A 12138-nucleotide genomic window follows, 5' to 3' on the forward strand; every position below is an offset into this window, starting at 1 on the left:
GGAGTTTCCCTCAAGTGGAATAGTCTAGAAAGTTTAAATGCAAATAAGGAATAAAAGATATGAGTGAGCCAGCAATAAGGAGCAATACCACAGAGTTCCATCTACACATGGTGTAGGCTGGTGGCAGGTGGGGAAAGAGAAAGGCAGTACTTCGCTGTTTGTTCGAAAAGAAAAAGTCCAGTGAGCCCTCTGGTTGAAATCACTCTGCTGATGGCTTCCTGCTCTGGAAAGTAGAGCTGGGCTGTTTTCTTAGTGGTGGCTGGCTAGACCAACAATGGATTCTTGACCCAACAGTGGTCCATCCACAGATTGCCCAGATCCCTAGGAGCAGCCTGGTGCAAAGGGCTCTGCCCCAAAGGGGTGATGGTAGTTAGCTCAGTTAGTTAGGCTAGTTCCTTCCAGAATTTGTACTGGGATATTGGAGAGGATGGCCAGAAAAGACTGCAGGCAATGCAAAAAGAGGCAGAGATGGTGATGTATGTACGGGTGGGGAAGTGGAGGTTACAGATTGGCCAAGAGAGGAAAGGAAAGGAACAGAGCCAGAGGTACCTGGATGCAGAGGCTCTCTGGCCCTTAGACCAGCCTCAGTTTGTAATATCTTTCCAGTTCTGACTCAGGAATATTCTTAAATAAATCCCCTTTGTCTTAAAGTGCTCACTAAGAGGGAGTCTGTCCTGGCAACAGCTTATGGAAGCTGAGGGTTTCTACTAAAGATAGCTTACTCGCACTAACTAAAATCAGGATTGTGTACATCTCATTCACAAGGTATCAGAAGGGAGAGCTGGCTATCCTATGTCCTTGGTAAACCTTCCCAGACCAATGCCCTCTTCTGAACCTACTATAGTCCTAGATATGCACCTCTCATTTCAAGTCAATGAGAGTTTCCCGAGCATTAATTATGTACAAAGAACCATGCAGGCCATTCATTAGGCTTAGCCAGACTCATCATCACTTCATGCTTCTTGTTGCTACCTTATGTTTCACTTGTTATTTAGCTCCATAAAAATTGGGATATGGGCTCAACATCCTTATGGCCCCACGGCAATTAGCCTAATGTTTCCCATACAACAGGGGGTCAAGAATCAATTCAACAAGCTTTATTTCTCTATCAAATTTTTTTAAAAAGAATTGATTGGTAAATTTATTTATGGCACACCTCTCTGCATGAAGTTCAAGGAAGTCTAAAAACAGTAGTGCCTGAATCAGAAGCTACTTAGTTCAGGTTAAAGAGAAAACAAAGAAGAATCGGTATAAACAGTAAACCTGCTGACTATAAAAGAAGGCCAGAGGCCTGTCCACCTGGCCCACACTAATTAGACCAAGGGCAGGCATCTGATTCAAGTGGAGCCCATCCACCAGCTGCCCAGTGGCCTCTGATCCAGAAGAAAAAGCTGAGTGGGGCCAATCAGGTTCCTCTGTTGAAAGCATCAGAATCGGGCTAGGGACTTGCATTTGGTGCTGAGTGCTGGAAGCTGAAGACCAAGTGGACTCAGGGCTGGGTGGGTATTCTAAACTCTGTGCAAGACAAGGAAAGAGCAGAGCTACATGGTGGGAAGGTGGGGAGAGACAGAAGCTACCTCAGTTCCTGCTCTTTCTGAAGCCTTTTTGGTTTGTTCAGCTTTTCCTATGTTCCAACAAGTGGGTTTTTGTTCCTTGGGACCATAAGAACTCCTCCCCTTTGTGACAATCTTTTATCCCTTCTCCCATTGGTCATAACATAAAAATAAAGCACAATTTTAAGAAACATTTTTCATAAAAAACATAAGACATTCTCCATGAAGTGGAATCCCAATGGCTCGCAACTGGGGGCATTTTTTTTTTTTTTTTTTTTTTTGTCTGCCAAAAAGTTGGGGGCATTTGGCAATGTCTGGAGACATTTTTGATTGTCATAAGTTTGTGGGGGATATATGCTACTGACATCTAGTGAGTATAGGCCAGGGATCCTGCTAAACATCTCACAATGGTCAGGATGCCCCCCCGCCCCCAAAATAATTATCCGGCTCTAAATATTAGTAGTGCAGAGGTTGAAAAACTCTGCCTGCCCTAGACCAAGGGGATGACAGTACAAAGCATATACCAACTTCTATATTCAAGGGTCAAAAAGTCATTTGATGCATACATATGGAAAAGAGTCATGAATAGGAAAATGTAAAAGTGGTAAGAGTTACAATGTTAGGTGTTGAGTTGATGGGTGAGTCTCCACCCATTTTATTTTCAAATTCCTATGTGTTGGCATTTTTATTGGGTGCAATTTGACAAAGCAAGAACAAATGAACACACAGAAAAAAGAAAGAAGAGAGGGAGCCTGGAGGAAAAGAGGATGGAAAGAGAATGCATTTGAACTGCCTCATCAAATGCTGTTCCAGCAGCAGACAATGAAGAGTTGGGACAGGCCAGTATCCATGGCTCACGCCCACTCAGAAGCTGGCCGGCCACACCGAGAAGGTGCCTCTCATGGTGAATACTCTCTTCGGCATTCTTTAAACATGGTGACAGGTGCTTCAGTACATGCACTTATGCCATATTTTTGCAAGTTGCAAGTGATAGGCTACAAAAGGGAATATGGCTGTTAGGAGGATCAAGTTGGGATGAGGGCAGTGAAGACTCACCTTTAGTGGTCCGTAGTTCATGGCAGGGTGAAGTCTAGCAGGCTGCTCAACTCTAGCGCCTCAGCCCTGCCTGACATTTCATGGATTCAGGAAACCCTGTCCATGACTGGATAACAGGCAGTAGCCCCAGGGACGAGGTGACAGTCTATGAGCAGAGCTGGTTTGGGGACATCTGTGTACCTACCCTTTCCAGCCCCCGCTGCAGACTCCTGGGACATTTTTCAACACCATCCCCTTCTTGCAGTCAAATCAAACTTTTTTAAACCCCTCAATTCTAACTCTTAAAAAGATCTGTCTTAAACCCAAACCAAATCTGTGTTATTCAAGTCCCCTTGATTTCACAGTCCCTCTCCACAAGTCATAAATAATTGGCAGGCATCTGCAAATGAAGTGCTGGCAGTTGAAACAATGGTTAAGTTTCCCTGTGCTCCTCTTTGCTCTTCCTCATCCCCCAGGCTAAGAAATATTTTGTACAATTGTGTTACAGAAGAAAAGAAACACTCTGCATTGTAATTCCTTAAGTTGCATGGACTTAGAGACTAAAGATGATCAGTGTATTCATAAATGTGTTGAAGGGATATCAGGTTCATATGTTGGCACACAAGATTTACCTTCTCAAATTTTCTCATTAGTTGATACATACAGTACAATATTCCAAAGGTATCAAAGCACAAATGGCAACCCAGCTCTCCTCCCTAGAGGTAATCACCACTATATATTTTGTTACATTAAACTTTTGAACTATAAGAAATCTTCTGCACATTAAGGGGCCCATAGAATAAGTGGCATAAGAGCCTCTGGGAGAAAGTTCTGAATGACTAGCTGGAACAAAGTGTCATTTTCTTCTCACCTGAACATCTATCCTCCTTCAGGGCACAAACTATTATTCGTTATCAAAAAAAAAAAAAAAGTCTCCATTTGTCTAACATTATGAAATTAGGTTCATCTTCAGCAGTTCATGTCTCCCTGAAACATTTTGGGATCTGTTCTTGTTCAAAAAATAACGCCCAACTTGTTTGACTATTTGTTTATTGCGGAGAGCATTCAGGGTCTGTCGCTCTGTCCTAGCATGTCTCACAGTGAGGCATGCTCTGATGTTAGGCAAGGAAAGGGTCAGAACTCTGTTGAACAAACTTCATTTAAGTGTTTAGATAATGAAATAAATCTTGGGGTCAAGGTACAAGGTCAGAAGACCATTCATTTGCCACCACCCAAGTCATTTGCCACCACCCAAGTCAGGGACTTGACGGGGAGAAGGGAAAAGCACAGGGGGTTCAAGGAAGGATAACCTCCTAGGGGAGGATTTTAGAATCCGTGGATGGGGGGGTGGGGGGAGGGGGGGTGGTATTTAAAACATTCCATGGTGGGCCGAACCCGTGGCTCACTCGGGAGAGTGCGGCGCTGGGAGCGCGGTGGCGCTCCTGCCGCGGGTTCGGATCCTATATAGGGATGGCCGGTTGGCTCACTGGCTGAGCACGGTCACAAAAAAAAAAAGGACAAAAAAATAAAACATTCCATGGACCTCCCTCTCCTAAAGCAGGGATTAGCAAACTATAGCCCATGGGCTAAATCCAGCCTACCACCTGATTTTGTAACTAAATCTGTATTAGAACACAGACAGGCCCCTTTGTTTACATTTTGTCTGTGGCTGATTTTGCAACTGCAGAGTAGAGAGTAGTTGTGAGAAAAATCACAGGGCTCTCAAAGTCAAAAATATTCACAATCTGGCCAACCGTGCCCTAGATACTTCTCAAAGATCACTACACAGTGAGCCATCATTACTAAATATTGTGTCAAGAATCAATTGACAAGGATATGTTTCTCAGGCTATAATAACTAGAATTAGCTTTGGCTGTCAATAACAAGATCTCAAAACTAGCAGCTTAAACAGAGTATTTCTATCATCCCTAAAAAGCCAGGGCTGACCTGATACTACACAGAGCCAGGACCCAGGCTACTTTTATGAATCGCCACTTGACATAGCTTCCATTGCCAAGGTCACACCATAGTCCAAACTGGCAGCCAGAGTACCAGCCATTATATTCACATTCAAGTAGCAGAAAGGGAAAAGGATAGCATCGACAAAGCTTTTAAAGAAACTTCTGGAAATACCACTAAACATTTCTACTTATAAACCATTGGCCAAACTAGGCCACCTAGCTATAATGGAGGCTCAGAAATGTAGCTAATAAGTTGGGTGGAAAGTTGCCTAGCTAAAAAATCAGAGTTATGTTATTACAAAAATGGGGAGGAGGGAGGTTAGATATTGAGAGATAATTAGCAATCTCTCCACAGGAACGTTGCTCCAATCACCAAGCCCCTTATTAAAATGGGTGCACAGCATGGGCAAGCTAGTCATTTGGCATGGCTCCAAAATGACAGTCTTTAAATATTTGTATAGTATTTATTTAAGAGACAGTGAGATCAGTACCAGTGAAAAGTGTTTTTGGTTGACTGTTTTCAAATTTCCAATGAAAATACTGTCTCCTTTAGAAAGAAATGGACAAATTCACCTTTCACCAATTAGTAGGGGGTTTATGTGTAGACCTGCATTAACAGAGTATTTCTAATGCAGCCCAGTGCTACATACAGTAATGAACTATCTGCCTGCCTGGTCTGTTCCTTGGTCCTCAGAACCCTGACACTACCCCACTCCCATTGAAATCTCTCCAATTACCATGCCCATTCAGCATTTACTTTGATCACTACTAATCATCTACAAGTGAGAAAGATTCAATGTTTATCCCTCCCCAAGCCATGTCTACCCCCCCACCCCACCCCCTCATTCAGTACGATAGAAATTTCTCTCTGCTTCCTAGGTTTCTATCGAGGTTTTTAACATCTCTCTGTAACCTTGAAAGTTCTGATAATCTCCAACCCAAAAGGCTACTCATGCCAGTTTTAACACTGGTGGTAGGGAGGCAGCGTACAGCAAAGGCCTTATCAGGGAGCAAGAGACTGTGAAGTCAGAAGTGGAGAATGAATTCTGAATCCTTGATTCCAGAGGGTTTTGTATACTAAATAGGAGTGGGAAAAAATTACAAGTCACATGCCTTTGGCATGTCAGTACCATCAGTCTTCTTCCAATATTTTTCTTCTTCTTCAAAAGTAAATAACCAGACTTTCAAATTTAATATAGAAACTACTGGAAAATTCCCCTGCATAAAAGCCCCAGGCTGAATTGGCACTCCAGAGTGTCAGGGACCCAAGCTACTCCATACATTCTATTTTCTGTAAAGTTGGAGACACATATCATCTCCAAGCTCCAAAATATATTTAAAGGCTGCCAGAAGCAGCTGAAATCAAGCAGAAGCCAAACAAGAAGAGCAAAAAGAAGAAATACATGGGGTGGCATATCTCAGAAAACACCAGCAAAAACACGTTTTTTTTCCCCTAGAGCTGAGGGTTACAATCTACGTGCAAAGTCTATCATCAAGTATCGCTACAGGGATAAGCAAAGTAAAATCTCCTGTTTCTTTGGGGTGGCAGGCAGACCTATACAACGAATCAAATAGAGGAGCCATATTTAAAGTAAGAGTCAGTTTCTCGGCAGTGGAGAAAAAGAAAGCCTTCAGGCTGTACAAGCAAGCTTGCCTGCGTGCATGCCAACCCTGGACTCACTCCCCAACTGGTGCAAATAGCTGGTTCAGGAAACCCAACACATTCAAACAGGAGCAATAAAAAGGTAAATTGTACGTACACCACTGATAAATCAACTTTAAAAGAGTTAAGGAAAAAAATGAGAAAAATGGCAGAAAAACTTTCTAACAGAAAAGTCTCAAGAACGATGTTGCCACTGGAGCATATAAAATTTCTGGCTAAATATCTGGCAGTGAATTTAAAAAACGAAGTGAATTTCTCTATGAAGGAAGATCACAAAGTAGAAATAACTCAGAGGAGAGATGGCAACCGAGCAGGAGGAGCTGAAATGTGATCTGGCAGAAATCAGAAAAGGGGGACACAAAGTAACTGAAAATGGAAATGGAAGGTGCCCACGGGAGAAGAGACCAGGCAGAACACACAGGAAGGGAGCGAGAAGAGAACCAGGAGGAAAGCACGCCAAATGAGGTGGCGGTGAAGAGTTTTAAAACATTAGACAGAAAATAAGAGGCACGGAAGTCAGACAGTGGAGACAAAGTGAGACACAGCATATACCAGGTAGAACAGGTTGGCACCGAGGTGGATCCTGATAGAGTTGTCAAACTTTTGTTGTTGTTGTTGTTGGCAGCCGGCTGGCCAGTTGGGAGATCTGAACCGTAGACCTTGGTGTTATGACACCGTGCTCTAACCAACTGAGCTAACTGGCCAGCCCTAAAGTTGTTAAACTTTGAAGATAAAGATAGAATACTTTAGGACAAAAGGCAAAAAGATCCAGCTTGGCCTCAGATTTCTTTACATAAAATTAAACTGGAGACAACAATTGAGCAACACTTAGGAGATCCTCAAGAAAAGAACAAGGTCAGGTCAAGGATTTCACCTCTAACCAAATTATCATTCAAGTACAACAGATAAACCGTTTTGAACATGCAAGAGCTCAGGGAATATTGTTTCCACAAGTTCTTCAGCAAACCTCTAGAAGATGAACTTCAGTCATCTAGATGACTGGGGAAACTGAGGCACAAGGACTAGCAGTGAGCACTGACCATCTTTATCTGGAGAACAAACACTTTAAAAAACAAAGACAGACAGATGCAAAAAGCAGGGATTTGATTGACAGGACAGAAAGCAGAAGCCATATGCCCTGACAGTTAAAAAGACATGAAGCAAATGTAAAAATCAGGAGTTGGGGGAGGATGAAGATGGGAGTTAGACAAGATTTGGTGACTGCCCCTTCTCTAACAGCTGGGGGTCCAAAGGGATCATTTAAAGGTGACAATTCAGAAAAGTAATTAGACCATATCACTTATCTCTACTGCTCCTATCCTTCTGTAGCTTCCAACTGCAATTAGAATAAAGTCCTGTCTTAGACCTTGCATGCTCTGGCCCTGCCTGCCCCTGTAACCACGTCTCTACCCCACAATCATCACTTTTCATCCTCTCCCCCTTGTGCCTTGAGCCTCTGCCAAGTTCAGCTGCCTGCAGCATCTCACCGGTGCCCTTCCCCCCAGGCTCCACACCTTCACATAAGCTCCCTGGACTGCCTCTCCCCTCTTCACTGTCCATCCCTCTTCCACTCTCAGCTTAAATATCCCAAAGACACCTGTCCTGACTCCCCGACTGTAGTTAGTGCTTTGATGACACCCAATGTGTCTTCCCTTCATAACATTCACTGCAAATCTGAGTAATTATTTATTTAATATCTGCCTCTCCCACAAGACTGTAAACTCCAAGAAGGCAAAGCTAAGTCTGTTTGCAACACATTTAATTCCTAGCACCTAATATATTTCTTGGTATGTGGTAAGTGCTTCATAAATATGCAACAAGACTATCAAAACAGCTTTTACTCCACAAACTGCTCTTTCTGCCTCATCTCCCCTGTACCCGAAAAGTGATAGGGTAAAAAAATCACTCCCAAAAACAATACTGAAAAACCGCAAGATCTTAAAAACATTCTGGTTCATATACTTTCTTTACTGAGGCAGGAAAGATTAAAAATGCATTTCAGAAAGATTTTCCGAGAGGACTGATAGAGAGTTTTCTGATAAGCTATACATTCACTACAAATTCAGAAGACATTTAGTCTTAGATGCATTGGGTTTCAGCAAAGTTTTATTACTTGTTTCCACATGCCATTTGTCACAGAGACTGTAAAGTATAAAACTAGAAAGCCTTTTCACTTACTTTGGATGTTCAAACTTGTCGATGAGATCAACCTTTTCCACCAGGTCTCCTCCAATTGTTCGGACTAAGTCATAGAAATCATTCTCTGCATAATTCTCAGAGGGCAACCAGAATGAAATGTCGTTTATCACAGCAGGATATTTGCTAAGAGGCTAAGAAAACAACAGAAGAAAAGATAGATGAACTTGTTAGCTGAATGAGAATGTTTAAATTTTTCATGGAAAGTTTTACTTGGCTAATTAGGAAATGCTGGTAAAACATTATTTCAGCATCTGAATTTTCAGGGACAAAATGAACTTAAAATATAAATCAATAATCAAAATTAGCAAATTCCATTACGAATGTTACAGAGTCTTATCACATTAATGTGTAATATTACCATATATTTATATTGCTGTTAATGTTCAATCTAGTATAAAGCAATGTGAATATATCATATTTCAGTTTTCCTCATTTGAATACTAGAGGAGAAAAGTTCAAATGTAATTAACATGCAATTCATTAACTTCCTATGATACGTTCAGGGAGCCATTTTAATAGAGAAATATGTAAGGGCTTGTCGAAACTGATATTTCAATTACTAATTATTAAAGTAAAGGACTGGGTTGATAAGTAGTCATTTAGGGAGTTACTTTTCAAATTATGCCTTTAAAGATGTGATAAACACAAATGCAGCCATTTCTCCATTTTATTCCATTTTTTCCCCAGTTTGTTAGCTCAGTAGTTCACCATTGTATTTGACGGACACTTAAAATTAGATATGTTTAGAAGTTACTACATTCGTTTACATGGCTTATGCATACATATTATCACAACTACATATATGTATAGGTTTTGGCCTATAATTTATTGACACAATGAAAGAAAGCTTCATTATATAACTGCGAAATCCTAAGGAAATATCTGACAAAGCTATAAACTTTTTAGAAGGGCAAATTTATAAATCGATTTATGCCAAGCCCAATATCACTGTAAACCCCTTATTGAATCATTGATCAGAAAAAGTATAAAACTTTTTAAATGGCAGCATCTCTGAGGAACTAAATACTCAAACATCAATGATTATTCAACTTGAAATATCAATAAAGTTGGTAAACAAATGCACCAGTTTAGAACACATATTTCAAAACAACAAAACACAATACAGCTACCATCTAGGTATTCTTGACAAAATACCTGGGCTACTAGAGTAAAGTCAAGATGCTGTGACAAATAACCCATGGGTTAATGAGCAACAGGAGATTATAAGAGTTTGGTGGCTACAGAAATTGCTTTTCCTTTTCACAATACTCTTTTGTCCCTTTAGGAACATGGAAATACAGGGAGATTAGATAAGAGACTGGGATTGCTAAGAATTCGCAAGAAACCTCCTCTTCAATTAGTCTAAACTGAGATACCACATGTGTCGAGCTCTGATGTGTGAGGCAGGGTGACAGAGAAATGGGAGAAGGTGTCCCAACTGAGTTTCTGTGTCAGCAATCCATAGACAACAGTCAATACAATGATAACACAATCAGCCAGAATACATACTCCAAGACATTTTAAAAATATACATTATGGTAAATACAGTTTTAAAGACCATGAGTTATAAAGAAAAACCCAGACAACTTCTTATATTGTAAACCTATTTCAAGCTAACAAGTTTAAAGTAATGGTTTATCTAAAGGAAGCATTCACTCTGCTAATTGATAGGTGTCAGATATGGGATGCCTACTAGTGGCCCTTGCTTTTTTAAGCAGAAGAAATATAATTTTGTTTTGAAAATAAGAAGATATCTACAGATCCATAGTTACTGAGATGTAGGCTTTCAGGTGCTTAACCAGTGGTGGTGTTAAAAACCATCCAGTGGCCTCCCAATGCTCCTGGATGAAGTTCCCAGTTTCTAAAAGCTTCTACCTCTTTCTGATGTTCTCCAGGCTCAGGCTATGCTGGTTTTTTCAGTTTCTTGAACACACTAAGCAACTTCCTCCACATACCATTTCCCACCCTCTACCCAACTCTGGCCCTCAAGCCACACCGTTCACTTCATCTCCCACCAGACTCTGTCAGTCCCTTGTTTTGGCACCCTGTCCTTCTCTTGCACAGAACTTTTCATCATCACTATTGTTTGTGTAATTACTGACTTCATGTCTGTCTTCCTGGGAGGTTACAATGTTTTGAGGGTGGGGTGTGTATCTATTTTTTCACCTCTGAATCTCTATTACTTTCCATAATCCTTGTTACTGAACACACCTGGTAAGTAAGGCATGGAGACTTAACCTCCATCCCTGTGATGAGGGTTTAGCAACCATGTGGAATGACAAAGAGGCAGGAGCTGGACAGGCAAAGAAACCTGCTAGGGACTGGATGATCTGCAATCACAGAATCATGGAATTTTGGAATTGGAAGGGACCTGAAATGCCATCTAAAACATTGTTGGGGGGGAGGGGGGAGGGAGAAGGGAGGGAGGTTTTGGTGATGGGGAGCAATAATCAGCCACAATGTATATCGACAAAATAAAATTTAAAATAAATAAATAAATAAATAAAATTAAATAAATAAATAAATAAATAAAATAAAATAAAATTATTTACATTTTTTCATTTCTTTTTTTGATTTAGATAGAAGTGTGTCTATTTTATTAGTTTTAACTGATAACCACATATTTATTATTTTTTATTGATCTTCTATATTTTTAAAGAGTTAAACAGATATAGTAGAGACTTTAGAAGTCACAAGGGAATATTATGAACCATTTAATAACAATGAATTTGAAAACTTGGATTAAATGGATAATTTTCACTCAAAACAAAAAACTTAAACAGATGACTATGTACCACATTGAATTATCAGTCAAATTTCCTTATAACAAAAAAGTTAGATTGATGGTTCACAGTGTAAGTTTATTAAATGTTTAAAGTAAAGGAAGTTCCTTTTATATATAAACTGTTTCATGAAACAGAAAAGGAGAGAACAATTAATTCTAATTGTTGAAGCCTAAACTTGAAGCCAAAGCTGGACAAGCACAATACAATTCATGAAAAATTTTAGACAAATTTCACTTTACAACCTACATGAAAAAACCTAAATATAACTTTAGCAAACACAATTCAATAGCATATCAACATAACATTACAAAATGACCAAGCAAGATTTATCCCAGAATTATGGGAATGACTTGAAACCAAAAATAATTTACTAATTAACACATATAAAAACCCTGTGATTATTTCATAAGGAGAATGTATTTGATAAATGTATTAATTTCAATTAATTTTTTAAAAACAGAGAAAAACTGAAATGAAAGAGATTGAAAAATACTTAATAAGCAAATACAAACTAAAAGAAATCTGGTGTAACAAGTTCTAATTTTAGGCAAAAAGACTTAATAGAGATTAGCAAGGACATAAATACCCCTAAAAGGAAAAATCCACCAATAAGGTATAATAAATTTGTATATTACCTGTATTAGTCCATTTTTGTGTTGCAATAACAGAATACCTGAGACTGGGTAATTTATAAAGAACAGAGGTTTATTTGGCTTACAATTCTGGGACAGCTGCATCTGGTGTGGGCCTCAGGCTGCTTCTACTCATGGAGGAAAACGGCGGGTACAAGCAGATCACATGGCGAGAGGAAGCAAGAGAGAGAGGGAGGGGAGGTGCCAGGGCCTTTTAAACAATCAGCTCTTATGGGAACTAACAGAGTGAGAACTCACTTGTCGCTTTTCCTCCCACGGATTTGTCACCCCTCTTCCCCTGGGTGATGG

General features: G+C 40.1%; 1 protein-coding gene across 6 annotated transcripts in view; it reads right to left on the minus strand.

The window, feature by feature from the left end:
* Positions 1 to 12138, minus strand: part of FARS2 (phenylalanyl-tRNA synthetase 2, mitochondrial) — a 535122-nt gene that overhangs the window by 141417 nt on the left and 381567 nt on the right. For all 6 annotated transcript variants that reach the window (XM_063097242.1, XM_063097245.1, XM_063097244.1 and 3 more), the window contains one exon: positions 8391 to 8542. In XM_063097242.1, the coding sequence (XP_062953312.1) occupies positions 8391 to 8542 (152 nt within the window). The remainder of the gene's footprint in view (positions 1 to 8390; positions 8543 to 12138) is intronic.

Source organism: Cynocephalus volans, chromosome 5 (assembly GCF_027409185.1).
Source record: "Cynocephalus volans isolate mCynVol1 chromosome 5, mCynVol1.pri, whole genome shotgun sequence".
Taxonomy (NCBI): domain Eukaryota; kingdom Metazoa; phylum Chordata; class Mammalia; order Dermoptera; family Cynocephalidae; genus Cynocephalus; species Cynocephalus volans.